We start from the raw sequence: 20,445 nt of genomic DNA, 5'->3' as shown, positions 1-20,445 counted from the left end.
TTCCCCCGCAGACCAGTCACCTGCACTATAGGTCACTTGGGTAAACTAAATTGGCCATAGTGTATGGGTGTTTCCCAGGACTGGGTTGCGGTTGGAAGGGCATCTGCTGCTTAAAACATATGCCGGAACAGTTCATTCCACTGTAGCGACCCCTGATAAACAAGACACTAAACCGAAGGGAAATTAATGAATAGAGGACTTTTGTATAAGACTGATGGGCGATGCAATGTAAATAAAGCATTCCAGACAACTAAATAAAGCATGTTATTAACCTAGTACCCCCAATAAATAAAATAATGACCGTTTAAGACAGCATCATATGGAAACTGCATATTTTGATCAATTAAACCAGCCACCCATCTTTTATTGTTAGCTCAAATCTCTATTTTTAGATCTAATTAAGGCCAAGCAGTTCAATCCAGCTACAGTAAATCAGATTTCCAGCAGAGTTTGGTTCCAGCTCTAATCAAACACAATACTGAAGGTCTTTGGGGTTCACCTGAAAATTACACAAAGGTTTGTTAGATCCGGAACTTGCACCACAGGAAGGCGGATTTCTGGGAAAAGGCACAAACACGCTGGAATCAAGCTGAATGCCCTTGGAATTTCATTAAAACATGTTTAAAAGAGGCTTTTTTAAATAATTGCACACGCTGACAAGGAGAGATGAGAGAAGAGGAAGAAATGCGAAAGGAAGGAGGAAAAAATGAGGATAAATGGGTGAGGGAAAATGAAGACATAATAAATACATGAGTGAATCTCAAACAGAACTTACGGCCTTTAAAAATGAAACTTCTGCAAACTCTGTTTTATCTGTGTTAAAGCCAAGAGAGAATATAGCCATAGAGAGCATGAGGTTAGTTTTTCCATTCCTCTCAGTGGCAGTTGCTCTGAATACTTCCATATTTGCACACAGACAGTGACCTGGGTAGGATTGCATCAGCCATTTATAAGGTCTTTCTTGAATTTGGGGAATTAAAGTTCACATAAGCAGCTCAGTAAGTTACTCTGCCACACACTTTGTTCTGACAGACTAAAAAGATCTCAAGCTCTTTGTAAAGTAATGAATAATATGACCTTTCACTAAGAAGGCTATACATTTGTAATATGCAGATAGTATTGAAAATCTACACTTTCTATCTTGTCCTTTGATAAGTATATTTAAATATGCAGAATTTAATAAAAAATGGGACGGAAGAGAGCTCTTTTGCTCATAAAAAAGCAAAATTTTTTTGATTAAAAATGCAGTAGTAAAATTATACTTCCAATTATACTTCAGCATTATTTTTTGTTGGAAAACAGCATGTTTCATTCGTTAAGTAATGAAGGCTTTCAAAGCATGTGCCCGTGACTGAAATGTGACCTCTGATGGACAGTAGCAGACTCCAAAATGAGACGCAGATTCAGAGTTCCACATGAGGTGGTTATTAATTAGCAAATAATATAAACATTACAAGCGTAAACCCTAGGTTAGCACGTTCCTTTGTAACCACGTGTCTTAACAACATGCTACGTGTCGAGATTTGCAGTGATAAGCAATTGGGCTGTTTGCACCAGACAAAAACACGACAGAAATGTAAATGCAGCAATTCAGAAGCACAGAATAGTGCACTCACTGCACTCCAGCGAAATGGTAAGGTTTATAATCTAATTAATACATATTAAACCTCCTTAACTTTATTAAACGCCGATGCTGAAACACTAATATGTGTTGGTTCACAGGTCTAAAGTTCTCAGGTCAAAGGGTTTGTTTTATTTTCCAGATCTGAGGTGAACTATCTGCTGCTTATTTCAGTAGTATGGCAATAAATATCATGTGAAATGGCATTCAAGCTCACATTATAAGCATTTACCACTGAATCAAGTACATGAGGTGTACCTAAGCTGATCGATTTCAGTTTTCTGTTGTTCAACTGCAAGAAATAGAAGCCTTCTATTTCTGAAATATAAGTCTCTTAAATATAAATTTCAGGTATTGGATAAGACAAAAACTCCTTTTAATATGGAAAATATTCCTTCTATCACGTGGTGTTGTTTTTATTTAGAACACGACTTAAACTAGCCATGAATCCAGATTTAGTCTCGATAGTTAGGCACACTTCTGTTGAAGTCGTCGATCTGGCAACCTGCGCCTGTGTGTGTTTTGAATCAGGCGTGCAATACCTAGTTCAACCACTGGGTGTCGAACTTACATTCTGCACCTTTAAAAATATTCCCAAGCTACATACTATGTTGTCAGTTTCTGATGCACTACAAGTTGGCTGTCCAACATATAAATAAACAAACTACAGTTATACAAATAATCATGTTATATTACAACCAAGATATACATCATATTAACATCTGTATTAAACAGCCATTTATAACATCAGAGTAATTAAAGAAAATAAACCATTAAAAATGAATCTCCAATGTACATGATAAGAATATGATTCTTCAATACGTTTTCACAGAAATCAGCTTTAATTAACATGAGAGTGAGTTCAAAGTGGATCTTTAGCTAAATTTTCCAGGGATGCTGATACCGATGCTGATTCCTTGTCATGGTCATCAGCCGATACCAAGTACAGATTCTGATGCTTTAAGCTTTATATAACTTTGCCATTGCATGAGCACATTTTTTCCTTCATGTACGAGATCTCGCCTTACTTAAGAGAATTAATTAAGGATGTTGCATACATGTAATGGTCAGAAGCAGCTTTACAAAAAATATAGATAAAACAGACAGAGAAAAGGATAAGAAAAATGACTGACAGCGCAATTTGGAAACATTGCTCATGTGTTGTAGGACTGTGGATGTATAACCCGGGCGGTAAACTCATAAAAAAAGCACTTGCGATCACTTCATGAAGTCGGCCAGATCAGCAAGTACTGATCGAGTCATGAAGTGTGATTATTGGCTGATAGATTGGAGCATCCCTAATATTTTCCCTGTTAAAACATTACATATACAGAAAGGTTACCATAATATAGCCATGAGATGGAATGAAAAATAAATCCTAGTTAATGAGCCTGAGGCAAAGTAAACTGTGATAAAAACAGAAGATCAGCACCATGGACAGAAACCACACAATTCAGCACCACAGACAGCGCATCATCACCTGAGCAAAACAAGACTCAAATCTCTGCCTAATCTAAAAGAGATGAGAGCTGAGGGGGAAACACAACATATTTCTGCTTAATCCAAAACAATGGAAAAAAACACACACACACACACACAAAGCAAAGAGCCTTAGAAGGACAAACACTGCAATCGTTCCCCCGCCACAGTCTTTTCATTTTTCCTTTCGGGCGCTGAAGCAGAGGTTAGATAAACACTGGGATGTGTAGAGAGAAATGCAATGTATTAAGAGGTGAGCAGTTCCCTCAAGGGGAATGTATTCATTCCTTCTGCTAGCTCAGCTTTCCACACAACATTGTGCTTTTTATTTTTTATGAAACATTCTGCTTTTATTGGCCATTTTACAGGCAATACTGCCACAGGTGTTTGACTACATTATAAGCAAACACTAGAGGAAGTGGAGAGGAAACTCTATCTGAGACGGCTCCTCAAAAGAAATCACAAACCGAATCGGTTATGGTGACTACTGATCGACTAGCTTTACTATGAGAGACGACAGCATTCCTGGTTTATGCTGTTTTGTGACATGAACCTGCAAAAATGAATATAAAGGAATAGTGTATCTCTGCCATCATATTACTCATCATATCTAGGGTTGGGTGTTGATAAAAAACTCATATCACAATAAAAGTAATCTCATATGCTGATGATCACGATATATAGTACCATTTCAGTACATTCAATCCATCTTAAAGTTATGAAACTCATTTCCATTTATTGTGAATTAATGTAAACTATCATTGACCAGCAAAAACCTCAGAATGCCATATTTCATGTGATCCACAAACAAGTTTTAGAGCTTCAGATCTGTCAGTGATGCAGTTTAGCAGCAGTAACTGAGAGCTGAGTAAACACACATATTACTGTTCGAGGATCTGTGCTCGGTGTTGAACAACATTTGTTGCTGAATTGAGGGAAGCTATTTTCAGTGCATGGCATCAACCCAGCCAAACGGGTAAACATCTCTCCTTTATCTTGGGAGGAGATGCTGTGTGGTTTGAAAAGCTGCCACGACGACTTAAGTTTCTTCTGCTGTCATAAAACAGAGGAGGAAATGTGGAGAATGGGTTTTTCTTTCAAATTTCATAAGAACATCTGTCCATCCATCTATCAGTCCATCACTCAGACCATTCACTAATCCATTCATATATATCCCTTATTTATCCACCTTCTATTTAATCAATCAATCAATCAATCAATCAATCAATCAATCAATCAATCAATCAATCAATCAATCAATCAATCAATCAATCAATCAATCAATCAATCTACTCCCAACTTGCCACCAATCCCTCAATCTCCCTGTCCATCTCTACACTAACTTACCCATCCATCTATACATCCCTCCAACTCTACCCTCCTCTCGCCATCCATCAACTCACTTATCCATTTCTTCACAAACTTATCCATCCCTTATTTAATCTTTCCATCCATCCCTCCATACCATCCATTCATTACTCCCTCCCTCTCTCTATGTATATATCTATCCCTTCATCAATTCACCTATCCATCTCTGCATCAATTTACCCATCCATCCATCTGTTCGCCCGTATGTCCATCCATCCATCTATCTGCCAATTTATTCACCAATTTATTTATTCATCCCTCCATACTTCCATCATCTTAACAATTTCTGCACCAACTTTCCATCCATCCATTTATCCCTCCCTCCCTCTATCTATTCCTGCCCTAACTTACCCATCCATACATATATCCATCTTTCCATCCATCCATCCATCAACTCACCTATCTATCTCAGCACCAACTTACCTGTACATCCATCCATCTGCCACTTCACCAACTTATTCATCCATCCATCCATGCATCCACCAATCTATATATTCATCCCTCCATCAACTCACCTATCCATCTCTGTCCCATCCATCCATCCATCCATCCATCCATCCATCCGTCCATCTGTCCATCCATCCATTCACCACTTCAACAACCTATTCATCCATCCTTCAATACATCTTTCTATCATCTCACCTATTTCTGCACCAACTTACCATCCTTCCATCTACCTATTTATATATCCTACCTTCCAACTCACCTGTCCATCTCTGCGCCAACTTACCCATCCGTCCATCCATCCATCCGTCCTTCCATCCATCTATCCGTCCATTCGTCCGTCCGTTCATCCATCCATCCATCCATCCATCCAGACAACTCACCAATCAGTTCAACCATCCTTCCCTCCTTCCACCCATCTATATATTCATCCCTCCATAAAGTCACCTATCCACCCATCCATCCAGAAATTATATGCAACTGCTTACAACAATTTTGGCCTATACTATATAAGCAAGTGTTCTTTTCAACACACACAATGCAGGGCAATCCAGTAAATAAAAAGCAGACTCTCTGCCGTGGCCACACATTTATCGCTGGCTGTTCAGCTAGTATAAAGATCTAGTGGAGCATAAGTCACATTAGCAGTCAGATTTCATCTCTGTAGCAAGAGAAGAGCAGAGAGGTTTTGACACTGAGTACCTTCAGCAGTAGTTAGTGGAGATTGATTGTTCAGCAGGGGATAATATGGACGAGCGCATTGAAGAGGTAAATCACATCAATACTGTATTTCAAACACAAGTGGATGGAAGTCATGGCCATAGACACAGTCAATATCCTCACCGAGACCTCAGACACACTGCCAAAGACTGACAAACACACACACAAACAGCGGTGCGAGAGCTCACTAAAATCACTGTTCACATGCGAGCTACAAATGTGATGTGCATCAAAGACGGAGTATCTTTAAAGGTGTGTGTTTGTACTGTAAATGTGTGCATCTGAAGGAGGTTCACACAATGACAGAAACACACACACACACACACACACACACACACAGTCCCACAGGGAGAATGAAACATGCTTGCTGGAGCTCAGAGTCATCAGAGGAAAATAAAATGACATTTCATGTCGGAAAACAGCTATGCATGGAAGTATCACCCTCTGGGGATAAAATATAGACGCTGTTTTTCCAGAAAGATTCATTGACAGGGAATGCTTTTTAGGTCATTATGAAAGCAATTCGGTAAAGTATAAATACAGCAAAACATTATCATCAGTGATTCAGTTACAATAAATAAATGCAGATGGAAACAGGGACAAACACTTGTTTAGGTTTGCTGCTTGTCTGTACTTATAGAAATAATAATAATAATAATAATAATAATAATGATAATAATAATGATGATGATAATAATAATAATAATAATGATGATGATAATAATAATAATAATGATGATGATGATAATAATAATAATAATAATAATAATAATGATGATAATAATAATAATAATAATAATAATAATAATAATAATAATAATAATAATGATAATAATAATAATAATAATAATAATGATGATGATAATAATAATAATAATAATGATGATGATAATAATAATAATAATGATGATGATGATAATAATAATAATAATAATAATAATAATAATAATAATAATGATGATAATAATAATAATAATAATAATAATAATAATAATAATAATGCATTTAAAAAAGTATATAAAAAGCAATCTTACATTTTGAGCTGTGGTGTTTCCCTGTAAAAGTAGCAACCACTATTGTTTTACTTGCAAATTTCATTCATTTATTTTCAGGTTAGTCCCCTTATTATTCTGGGGTCGCCACAGTGGAATGAACAGCCAGGTATTCTAGCATATGTTTGACACAGCGGATGGCCTTTCAGCTGCAACCCATCACTGGGAAACATCCATACACACTACGGACAATTTGGCTTACCTAATTCCCCTATAGTGCATGTGTTTGGACTGTGGGGGAAACCGGAGCAACCAGGGGAAATCCACGTCAACACGGGGAGAACATGCAAACTCCACACAGAAACGCCAACTGACCCAGCCGAGGCTAAAACCAGTGACCCTCTTGCTGTGAGGCGATCAGATTATGCTTATTTATCAAAATAAAATATGATCATGCCTTGATTTAACTAATTTTTACAATAAGGTCTGACTTTGCTTAGACTAAAGTCTCATCACTGAACAGAAATAATGTCCAGTATAGAATATAAAGTCCTGCTGCAGTGGAGACAGAATGAATATTGTGTCTGACTTCATCATGAGCTTGGAGGACTGCATCCATACATCTCTGACATGACTCAAATCACTGATTAATAAAGTCATCTGGAATGGCGAAGAAAGCGTTCTTGCAGGACACCCAGAGTTCATCAGGATTCTTTGGGTTCATCTTCAATGCCTCCTCCTTCATCTTAACCCAGACATGCTCAAAAATGTTCATGTCTGGTGACTGGGCTGGCCAATCCTGAAGCACCTTGACCTTCTTTGCTTTCAGGAGCTTTGATGTGGAGGCTGAAGTATGAGAAGGAGCGCTATCCTGCTGGAGAATTGTCCGTCTCCTGTGGTTTGTAATGTAATGAGCAGCACAAATGTCTTGATACCTCAGGCTGTTGATGTTGATCATCCACTCTGCAGATCTCTCCCATGCCCCCGTACTGAATGGAACTCCAAACCATGATTTTTCCTTCACCAAACTTGACTAATTTCTGTGAGAATCTTGGCTCCATGAGGTCTTCTGCAGTATTTGTGATGATCGGGATGCAGATCAGGAGATGAAAAATCGACCTTCTCACACATTTCCAAATGATCAACTAGAAATCAAGTTATTATTTGTTGCTCTTACAACTGGAATCAACAACAAGACTGTTGTCAGGTAGTGTATTTTGTTAGGACATGGTGTAACCCACTGCACAATATTACTGAAGTACACTTTGAGAGTAACCACAAAAGCAATGCTAATTCATGAATAAATCACTTTCTGACCAGCAAATCAACAGCAAAACGCTCAGCCATTGGTTCATCTGGTTTATTTTCATTTAACTTTATGAGTCTGAGTCGGTCTGGGTCTCTTCTCTAAATCATTCAGGTCTGCTCGACGTGCTTAAAACCAACATAAATGATCTGCCATGTCAAAAGCATTAATGAGCAGAAAGCAGCAGCTTGATTGCGTTGACACTTGTTCTCTGGAGAATAGAGTCAGTCACATTTCTCCACTCTCTTCAGGGCTGATTCCTCACAGCTGTGTCCAACTGATGACATCTCAACACTGTTGTGGCGAATATTTTACACCGCATAGAATAGCTTGCTTTGCATACTAATACAGTGGAAAAAAGAGAATCTACAATTTCCTTAACTCTGAGGTCACTGTTCAGTCCTATATTTGATGATTTCTTTACAGGAGTAAAAGACCCGTTTTTAAGCATATTTCAATTCAATTCAATTAATCTTTCTTTCTATTGACCTTATTCTAAAATGTGGAAGTGCGTCTGTTTTCGCGATTATCTTAGAACTTCCGATTCAGTCGCCTATGGGAGAAATGACTAGGAATAATAAACGGCAGAAAACGGTCAAACTACTTGCTCTACAAGCAAATGTTTGCATGACTATACAGACCAAGTTGAATAATATAATAAGAAAATATCCAATTGCAACATCAAGCAGCGTAATGAGCAGTTTTTAACGTCAAAAAATGAATGGAAGTGAATGAGACCGGAAGTCTCAAGCCAAATAGATTCAAATGGCAGCGCCCGCTCGTCAGCGGAGAATAAGGTGAATAGCACTTTTACAATGTACATTGTGTCAAAGCAGCTTAACATAGACGTTCTAGTAGACTATAACAGTGTCAGTCCAGTTTTCAGTGTTGAAGTTCAGTTTAGTTCAGTTCAGTGTGGTTTAATTTTTACTGCTGAAAGTCCAAACACTGAAGAGCAAATCTATTGATGCGCAGCTCCACACGTCCCAAACCAAGCAAATTAGAGGCGAGTAACAAACTTCACCAATTGACAAAAGTGAAAGAAAACACAACTTTTCGCTGGCTTTATTTAGCTTTATTTATTCGGGTCTGATGGGAAACCTTATGGTAATCATGACACTGGGGAAAGACTGAACTCAAAGTGTGTGCAGAAGTGAGTAAAGGTGTTCAGTCTCTTATAAAAAAAAGCTTTGTGACCTGGGTATGTTACTTTAACAGGAAAGTAATTACCAATTACTAATTACATCATTCAAGTTACATTTAAATTACTTTTTTATGAATTTTGTATAAATAATAACTTAGATACTCAACAAGGAAATATATTACTTTAGTCAATACTTAAATCCAAGCGTGCACACACACACACTCATACACAAACATTTTCCTTATGGGGACCAAATAAAAAGTCCCCACAAGGTCAAAATTTAAAGGTATTGCTATAAGTGTGGGGACATAAGGCCTTAAAATTTGAGCAATTCAAGGTACACACACACCACTACGTAAAACTACTCTGTAAAAAAAATCTGTAATTTTACGGTTTATTTCTGGCAGCTGGGGAAAAAAAACGTAAAATAACAGCTGTTAAATTACAAAAATTTACTGTAAAATTGCAGGAATTTAAATGTAAGTAAAAATTTAAAGAAATGTAAAATTAAGTAAAATTCTGTAAATTAATGTCCATTAATTTACAGCAAATTTCTGTAATTTAACGGCTCTTATTTTACTTTTTTTCCCCCAGCTGCCGGTAATAAACCGTAAAATTACAGATTTTTTTTACAGTGTATTTTTAGGTGTCTTCTAGTAGCTGTAATGATATTTAAACTGTACAGACTGAATTTATTGTCCCCGTACCCCAAAATCAACAACCACAGAAAACAATCTCTCTTACATTTTCCTCATGGGGAGCCAAAAATGTCCCCACAAGGTCAAATTTTACTAGTAATGCTGTACTTGTGGAGAGATTTTGGTCCCCACAACGTGGAAAATACAAGGTATACGCACACAATCACATCATTCTTGCTGTTTATGGAAAGTCCTGTCTTCTCATGGCCAAATTTACACACACACACGCCGCTATGAAGTCAAACTCATTTAGGCCGTGGTAAATATATCATGGTTATTCCAGAGTCAGCTGAAGGGGGAGGTAAGGGCGGGAAAGCCCTGAATTAATTTGGTCAGGCGTCTCACACACACAGCGCAGGCTCGGATATGCTCTACTTTCAGCATGCTGAGTTACAGCTACTGAAACTACAGCACAAGAGAATTATAAATCAACCATTCAGCCCAGGAAAACACCAAAGAAAACCCTCTAAGATAACACCAATCTGAGACAGAACAAATACAATCATTCTCTGTCTCAAGTAAACAATATAGGCTGATAATGTAATGTAGTTTTTCCTCTGTGGTCTGTTGATGACAGCGCTGCTCCTCAAATTGCAAACGATCAATTGGATTGATCATCTGAACTGCTGCTAAATTGATTTTCCTCTTAAAAATAAGGTCAGAGGAAAATGTATGAGGCAGGGAGCGATGTGAGATGCATTAAGACTCTGAAAGAGAAATCTATTTGCGCTGATCGGGCAGTGGGAACATTTTCAGCGAGGTTTTCATTAATGAAATGTATGAATGTTCATTTTTGGGTGAGCTCTCCCTTTATTAAAGCACAGCATGCCATTAATATAAACCATTCCTCTAATAAAGAGAACACCACAAAAGTCTGAAGATGGGGTCCCGGGTCCTCCTCCTCCCTCCGGCTTTAAACTTGCATCAAAAATATGACAAGATTAGGATTATCAAATATACATTAGGGGAAATAAGTATTAAACACGTCACCATTTTTCTCAGAAAACATATTTCTAAAGGTGATGTTGACTAAAGAGTCCACATATGCAAAAAAAAAAAAACTAATTCGTCTATTAATGAAGTTATGTGTAATAAAAGGAAACGACACAGGGAAAAAGTATTGAACACTAAAGGCCCAGTTTACACTAACACGTTTTAGTTTTCTAAAACACATAAGTTTACGCCTTCCATCCAGACTACCCTGGAGTTTTCAAGCCCTAAAAACGGAACATTTTTGAAATGCTGAAGAGGCCATTTTCATTTAACCCGCTGCTGCTCTGTGTCAGTGTGGATGGGGGGAAAAAGGAGATGTCTGAATCGGAGGCAGGGCTGCAGACATTCGTCTATCTGATTGGGGCTTTTTCCTCATCATTAAGTAGGCTATACACAGTTCAGTCCTGCATCCTCTCCTTGTAAGTGCAGACTTTGCAAGTTTGATATGGAAAACAAACTCCCGAGGACACGTCGGGTAAATCTTTAAAGGGGACAGTGTACTTTATAAAGTCATTCACATCACCCTGGCTATGGTGTTTCACTTTCTTAACAATAAAATGATAACATGATACGAGGAACCGCCTATTTTCATTTTGATATTAACTTAACAAACATCAAAAATGTTAAGTCATCCTGTAGCTACATATTTATATGACCGTCATATTCACCGTAGGCATATTTACAATAAAATGAAGCCTATAACATTACTGCTTCCTTTCATTTTCTTTAAAAAATACGTACCCTCTCTTTTGCTGAATATCAGTTCTAATAATCAAAAATGGCCATTATAGAAGTGTAACCTACAATAAGTTTATACATTATAGGAAATAAAGGCAAGCAATCAGTCAAATGTGCAGAATCAGTGGTGACATTAATATATTAACTTATTTTTGCGCTCAGCCAAAACACGATATCTGAGAACAAGTAATAGATTCAAAAGACTAAAGTCTGGGAATATGTCGTTAGATAGAGACTACAAGACAAATTAAATACCACATTTAACAAACATACTGAGATGAGATCCAGCAGTAGATTCTTGATGAACCGTTCGACGTGTGCTGCTCTCACCTGGGGTTTTGTGTTCAGAGCACCCGCTGACTGCCTGGAGCTCAGACGTTCGCATACGCTGCAGTGCATGCCAGAGTGTGTGTGTGGTCACGTGATGTGCGCTTTCAGCGGTGTAGTGTGGACGGAGATCTATCAAAAAATGTTAGGTGAAACGCCAGTGTTGTACTTGTCGGGCTCGGGCCCTATCTGGGTTAACTTTTATGGCCTGATTACAGCTCTAGCGCACGCCAGTGTGTGTGGTCACGTGATGTGTGTTTTCAGTAGTGTGGACGGAGAGCTGTTCAGATACGCTAGATAAAATGAAAATTAACTGCTAAAGTCCATAAGAAATAATGTGCCAAAATTAAGTGAATTTTTCCTTAAAAAATTCTGCCAATGGTACCCAAAATTATCTGATATCAAAAGGAAAAACAAGATTATCCTGCTTAAGCCATTTATTTTACCAAATTATTTGCTTGTTTCAAGGAAAAACTCACTTAATTTCTTCTATTATTTCTTAAAACAAGACAATATTTTTTGTTCGTCTTGAACAGGCATGTCCAAACTCGGTCCTGGAGGGTCAGTGTCCTGCAAAGTTTAGTTCCAACCCCAATCAGACACACCTGGGCTAACAAATCAAGCTCTTACTAGGCTTTCTAGAAACATCCTTGCAAAAGGACACTAGCCCTCAAGGACCGAGTTTGGACATCAGTGGTCTAGAACAGAGGTCCTCAACTGGTTTGGCCATAGGACCCACATTTTTACATGGTCATCAGGCCGCGACCCAAATTTTTAAGAACTATGAAAGAATTTTAGGAATGATTACTAATTTGTATTTATTTGTTAACATACACAAGTAGTGACAGATAAATCATAAGAAATTCACCAAGACTTACAAATAAACAATATTTTACTGCTGTCATTTAACAAAATGTATCAAATTATAAAAATAATACAAAGTAAAAACAGTGTTTAGGGTAAAGAAAGGTTCAGTTACCATGAACTAAACTGAACTGTTAATAAAACATGTTGTCTGGTTTCTAAATGTCGTTTTAATTCAGAAGGTTTCATGCTGTCTTATGAGAGCACCTCACTACATATGACACACTGAGGCTTTAAGTCTTTTTTTGTTGTCAAAATATGTAAATCCATACTTTACATATTCGCCGTCGCACTTGCGCTTCAACATATTTGTTGCTATAATTAAATGAAATTTCACATGTCAAAAGGTAGGATTGTCGCGCATGCATTTCAAAATAAAAGTCCAGTACAAGCAAAATAAGTAAAACAATTTCATTTTGTTGTTATTTTTTTGACCACACTCTCCGCGACCCACTAAAAATTTTCCCACGACCCACTTTTGGGTCGCGACCCACCAGTTGAGAAACACTGGTCTAGAAAATGCTTCTTGGTTTAAAAATTTCTCAATATCTGGACTAGAAACAAGACAAAAACTCTAGGCAAGAAAAGCAATCTTGGCAGAGTTGAATGGTAAATTGGCCCTAGTTTGAGATTTGAGAGCTCTGGTCTAAAGGAAACCTTGCTCTTTTGATCTCGCAAGATGAAAGTGTGGCATCTAAATAAAAAGGAAGCCAAAAAATGCAGAGATGCACAGAAAGTGTCAGCGAGCACATCTGAGCAGGAGTAAATGGGCAGCAGTGACTCACGCACTGGAGGAGATCCATGTGTGTGTGTGTGTGTGTGTGTGCGTGAGTGTGTGTCTGGTCAGTGGGTGTGTGCTGAGGGAGGGACTCATGCTGCCGGTGTCACGACACACAACGGGACGCTCGGTGGATGCGTATGTGCATGTATATGTGTGCATAGTGAAGACAGGCGTGGGTCTGGCATCCTACAGCAGGCTGAAGGCCGTATGCTGTGATGTGTCTGAGTCAACAAAGCACTGGGTGACTGTGTGTACCGGTTATAGTGTCACGGCGGAGACATGCACAAGACACCTGCACAAACACTACAACACACTCCATCCACACTTCAAGTGCACACACAGAGCAAGCGCATCTGTGACAGTCTGCAGTCTGAGTACACTACTGAAGAGATGTCATAAAGTGTGTTTTTCAGCACAATCTAAATGCCAAGTGCAATATGTATTGTCTATGGTAATGCTGTGTGTTGTTTTATTGATGCGTGAGCTGATATTATGGAATATATCAGTCTCTGTGCAAATAAAAACTCATCTTGAGAGTCCAAAAGCAAACTCTAGTATGCAGTTCTAAGAATAAGAATGAGCTGAGTTATGAAAGCGAAAAATAGCCTTGTATGTTTAAGTTGTTTTATATATTCAAGATATTATATTCAGTTGAAGTCAGAAATATCAGTCCTCCTGGATTATTAGCCCCCCAGTATATTTTCCCCCAGATTCTGTTCAACAGAATTATTTTTCAACACATTTCTAAGCATAGTTTTAATAACTCACTTATTTTATCTTTGCCATGATGACAGCACATAATATTTTACAAGATATCATTAAAGATTTTAGTATTTTGGTTACAGTGACAATTAAAGACTAAACTAGGTTACTAAGGGTAATTAGGCAAGTCAATGTATAACAGTGGTTTGTTCTGTGGACAATCGAAAAAAAATGCTTAAGGGGGTTAATAATATTGACTAAGGGTGTCACGATCCTCCAAACCCTCGATTCGATTAAATTTTCAATTCTTAAGTCACAATTCGATTCGGATTTTGATTATGAATAATTAATTAATAACGAATTAATTATTTGTAGCCTACCGTTTAAACTACCTGACCTGCATGGTCTTTGTTTTACCCATAACTAAATCATACAGTAAATGAATAAAGGTAAGTTGCACATATAATTACCAAAATCTATCTATTGAATTAATCAATCTATTAAAGAAACGTTGGCTAGAATTCTGCATTTTAGTCTTAAATTATAAAGAGACATATGTTATATATAGCAGAAGAACCGAGACTGCATCAGATCGCGAAGCAGATCAATGTTGATCATTTCCGCACTGACAGCTCGAAAGAAAGAACAAAACAACAGGCCTAACACAACATATTATAAGATTAAAACATGAAAAAATGATCAGATAGTAACTTCGGTCAATTTTCCTAACGGATAAACCGAGATCAGGCTGGATAAACGGCTCTCGGTAATATTTCAGCATTTACCGGTAAGTATGACATCTCGCCCTGCTCATCATTCTCTCTTCATATAGCCGTATATATAGCTATTACACGATCATAATACACTGTGATATAGCCTGGGTTGTTAGTTCGTTGCATTGTTTTGTTTTCTCACTACAATCGATCCGCTTAATAGGGCAGAGACCGTCTCATTCAGGCGATCTCGGACTGATTGATTTGGCGCGGATGCGAGCGCAACTGCTGGATATATGCCAAACAAACCGCGCTATGGGGGAAACGAGACAGATTCCGAAACAAACGTCTATGTGTGAAAGCACCATAAGATTGTATTTGCACACAATTGACAGACAGTCGCAGCACGCAGCTCTGGCTCGATCTGGCACGCAATAAGGCAGCACTGTACACTGACCCGAGCGTCTCGCACGCTGGCCCCGGGCTATCGGGCAGTCCTTATTGTCGAGCCCTGAAAGTTTAAGCCGTGTCGACGGTTCTCCTGCGTCTGCACAGTTTAACAGGCACTTCAACAAGCCTGTTTTTCCCGCTTGACATGACATGGGGGTGTGGCAGCATCTACGATTCTATTTTTTGATTTGATAATCAAAATTGAGCATAAATTTCGATTGATTTCGATATAAATTCAAAATCGTGACACCCTTAATATTGACCATGAAAGGCATTAACAAAAAAAACAAAAAACTGCTTTTATTCTAGTCGAAATGAAACAAATAAGACTTTCTCCAGAGGAAAAAAAAATATTATATACTATAATATAATATTATAACTCCTTGTTTAACTTTTGCTCCCTTGTTGCTTTATCATGTAAATCTCGCGAGTATAAACTCTCTTACATTGGACATCGGACCATTAACCAGGCATGTGATCGGCAGAGGACAAAAAAGAAGACCCCAGAAGAGCTGTGTGCATGTTCCCCCAAATTACAGGGGTCACCCCATTGAGCTAGGAAAATAGGGAAATTCGTATTTACACGGAAGAATCACATCCCTGATTAACATGCTGCGATTGAGTGGCCAAAACATGTCCAAGAGAGATTACAACAATAATCATTTCCCCCTTCATTTTTAAGTTTATTCAAGCTTTTATTATATTTACTATATATGTGGGATTTATTTCGATAATGGTACCAGCAGGACATGAACTCTTGGTAACGTTAGATAGCATGAGGCACAGAGATCTCATTACAGCTCGCCCAGAATGCTAAATATGGGATTATACATTTATTCAGCACCCTCCAAAGAGGCATGATGTTTAATTTAATGTATGTTTTATTAATTGAATGTGTATATTGTGAAATGTGCCATGGTCTTTTTTAATGAGGAAACAGACTCATGTTTATGTTTAGAAGACACACTACACTGCTGAATTAGTGTATAATGCAAATCGTATCCCGTCACTCAGCTTTATATGATACATCTATAAATACAGCTCTGTCCCTTTTGTCAAGTATAATTATAATTTATCCTATTTTTGTTTATTTTTGACATCGAGAGAGACAGCATGCACTGATATGAGCTGAGTCAGAGCAGAGCTCATTAATATTCATGACCACTCCAAATATGGTCAAACCTAAGCTTTTCATTCTAGGGGTTAATTCTGTGGTTATAAATAAGCATAAAAAACTGTCTTAACTAAGCCACATACCTACTAGCTAGATATCTGAAAATAATTTAACACATGGGATCAATGCACTCTATGGCACATTTAAAATCAGGTTCACATTGCTAAGAGCACCTGCATTGGTGTTTCAGGCTTAATCAAGGCGAACTGGAGTCTCCAAATAGTGTGAAAGCAGCTCTCCTGAGCCTCACTCTCCACGCTTCATTGAAGATCTTGTTTTAACTCCCCAGGAAGTTTAAGTTCATTGATTCCCATGCTGCGAGTGTCAGGGTGACAGAAGCTCTTAATGCAGACAGCATGGTGGACTGATCTCTAAGGCTGTACTTTGATTCGCTTTCAAAGAACAGCTCATCGCCTCTGGTACGAGACAAGACACAAATTATCCAAGCGCCCCCTGTTCTTCCTTAGACCCCTTTCTGCATTGTTCTTAACACATATCTGTAGCTTTTAAGACAAAAAAAGTCTAAATTCAAGAAAAAAATAAGTTTTTAAAGGAATAAAATACTAAGTGCTTCTGTATCGAATTGTCTAATAATTAAAGAACTCTGGAAAACAAAAATCCAACAAAATTGATCATGTGACCCTAAAGACTGAAGCAAGTATGCTTAAAATTCAGCATTGAATCAGAATAAAAACTGTAGTTTAAAACATACTATTCACATATAAAACATTTATAATTATAACTTGACTTCTGGTTGATCATTTAGAAAAGTGTCAGAAGGGAGATTTTTCTGATGAATCATCTGTTGATCATTATCAACACAGATACTGCAGAAGACCCACTAGAAACCACATAGAGTCAAGATTCTCATAGAAATCAGTCAAGTTTAGTGAAGAAAAAAAATCATGGTTTGTGGTTCCATTCAGTATGGGGGTGTGCGAGAGATCTGTAGCATGGATGATCAACATCAACAGCCTGAGGTATCAAGACATTTGTGCTGCCCATTACATTACAAACCACAGGAGAGGGACAATTCTCCAGCAGGATAGCGCTCCTTCTCGTACTTCAGCCTCCACATCAAAGATCCTGAAAGCAAAAGTCAAGGTGCTCCAAGATTGGCCAGCCCAGTCACCAGACATTAACATTATAGAGCATGTCTGGGGTAAGATGAAGGAGGAGGCGTTGAAGATGAATCCAAAGAATCTTAATGAACTCTGGGAGCCCTGCAAGAACGCTTTCTTTGCCATTCAAGATGACTTTATTAATCAGTGATTTGAGTCATGTCAGAGATGTATGGATGCAGTCCTCCAAGCTCATGATGGAGTCAGATACAATATTCATTCTGTCTCCACTGCAGCAGGACTTTATATTCTATACTGGACATTATTTCTGTTAAATGAGAAGACTTTTGTCTGAGCAAATCAGAGCTTACTGTACTAATTAAAGCATTAAAAATCAAGGCATGATCAGATTTTATTTTGTTAATATAAGCGTAATTTAGAGGCCTTTGCCTTTCATATAAGCCACTTCTGATACCAAACGATCAACTAAAAGTTATTATTTGATGTTCTTAAAACTTTGAAGGGCAACAACATAGTGCTTTTAGTGCTTTTAGTGTGTGTATAACTGTACAGAACCCACCCAAACTTGTATATATATTGTATATATTTAAACGATTAACTGAAAGTAAAATTCCTTAAAATATATCCAAAATAAAAAAAAATGGTATGACAAAACATAAAATGCCAAACATACAAAAACAGCAACTTTTAATTGTGTAAGTTTATGTCAGTTTTTCAATCAGAATGTTCAAACAATATAATTTCTAGCGCAACTATATGGAAAAAACAAATAAGCAAGCAAACATAAAGCAACAGAACCACTTCTACCTATCAGACACCTTTTTTGTGCTATTTTTATTACATTTCTACATCTATTTATAGACCAGCACACTCTCTCTGTCTCTGGTTTTCAGCTCTAAACAACCCATCCACAGAGTTCAGCATGTATTTTGAGAGCTGTGCACTCCAGTCTTACCTGTCTTTGTATGATGGCTAAGTTTTCGCGGGCTCTGTTCAACAGCTCCTCCACACGCTGCGGATCCTCCACTGTCCGGTTCTCCCTGAAGGCATCTCGTACTCGCCGAAGAGCGTACGTCCTACAGAAAGACACACACAGATCAAAACAATCACTCCACGTTTTAGATTTGCTTACTCATACACAAGTAAAAGGCAGTGTGTGAGCTCAGCAGGGAATCGAAATCTCAGCACTAAAAAGTCAGTTGTTAAATTCAATCAAACAGCTCTTGCGGAAGCTTTCTGCTGGACCATACTGGAATTCTGAGCAGCCGACTTGAAGCGATGGAAATTCATGAGGAGAAAGTTTTTGTGCTAGGCATGCACTCACTGTGAAAATGCTGGGTTCCACACACAATTTGTGTTGGGGCAACATGACAGAATTAAGTTAAGCTATTAGTGTGAACAGATTTAAGTGGATTAAACATAAAACACTCAAGTTAAACAACAAACATAAAGGGTCCTATCATACACCCGGGGCAATGTGGCGCAAGGTGCGGCGCAATACTCTTTTGTTACTTTAAGCTTGGCGCAAGGGTGATTTTGAGGTGTTGCGCCACACTGTTTAAATAGCAAATGCATTTGCGCTTAAATGTGCGCCCATAGGCGTTCTGGTCTAAAAAAGCAGGCGTGTTTTGGCGCGTTGCTATTTTGAGAAACTGTAAATAGTCTGTTTTTTAGACCAGAACAAAATCGGTCTATTGTCTGGCGTCTGGCTTACACACTACACACAAGATGTAGAGCAATACGCAAATATCTTTACATATGACAAAGATATAACATATTAAGCATATATATATATATATATATATATATATATATATATATATATATATATATATATATATATATATATATATATATATATATATATAATAAGTATATATACAGGATATAAATATAAATGATTAAAATATTACAAAACATATTAATTTCTAGCCTCGATGAATTTAAAAACCACTGCCTTACTTTCTTCATCTCGGGAGGCTTTCAGTTTATTAATTTTCTTTTGTATAATGTTATTATTATTATTAGCAGTATTATTTATTATATCCATATTTATATTTGTTTTATTAAAAACAAGCTTAGATTTGCCCACCTGTCAGGTTTTAGACCATATGGGGCACAGCAGGTGTATTTGGAAATAACTCAGGTTTTTGACCACACTTTGTTATTATTGTTCATTTATTCGTTTGAAAATTAGAACTGAATTTAGAAATAGATTTGAAGCAAATCTTGGAGCTTAACAAACTAAATTAATTATTTATAGGCTAATTGATGTCTGTGCGGAAAGGTTTCCCTATCCACGAGAGCAAAAGCAAAAGTGAACTTACTTTACGTTAAGTTAATAGCAAATGCGCTTATGGCGCGACACAGCTGGCTCTTAAAGGGAATAGGAGACGAGACTCTGATTGGTTTATTCTCAAAACACACCTATAACTCATTAAGAAAATAAACTCAACCCTAGACCATGTGCCATGGCGCAAGGCGGATTTTCCCGTCCTTAAATTAGCAAAAATGCGTTCTGACACACCCTGAAAGCGTTTGCGCCCTGAAAGCGTTGCGCCCTGTGCTTTGCGCTCTGCGCATGGACCGTCAAAATAGAGCCCATAATGTTTTGAGTCCTCCACAAATGTGGACTCCTACTGAAATAACTTCAAATAACTTCTTCTGATCTTCTGACTCATACACTGTAAAAGGCGATTAGTTGACTTTACTGAAAAGTGTGTATACTGAAAAGTACTGAAAAGTAAAAGTGTGTATACCCTTTGTTTCTAAACCGATTCATTGTCTTTACTCTAAAAACTTTTCAAATAAAGAGCCCCCATTAAGGGGTTTGGAGAATGAGCTCTGAG

At 37.7% G+C, this 20,445-nt stretch overlaps 1 protein-coding gene across 1 annotated transcript in view; it reads right to left on the bottom strand.

Moving 5' to 3' along the window:
* lyrm4 (LYR motif containing 4) overlaps positions 1-20,445 on the bottom strand; it is a gene marked incomplete at its 5' end in the record, with an annotated part of 150,987 nt that overhangs the window by 42,317 nt on the left and 88,225 nt on the right. The window contains 1 exon segment of the mRNA NM_001386617.1: positions 18,552-18,672. Within this exon segment, the coding sequence (NP_001373546.1) occupies positions 18,552-18,672 (121 nt within the window).

The sequence above is a fragment of the Danio rerio genome, chromosome 24 (assembly GCF_049306965.1).
Source record: "Danio rerio strain Tuebingen ecotype United States chromosome 24, GRCz12tu, whole genome shotgun sequence".
NCBI classification, from domain to species: domain Eukaryota; kingdom Metazoa; phylum Chordata; class Actinopteri; order Cypriniformes; family Danionidae; genus Danio; species Danio rerio.
Note: the sequence above shows the minus strand (reverse complement) of the source record. Positions and strands in the feature narration are given on the sequence as shown.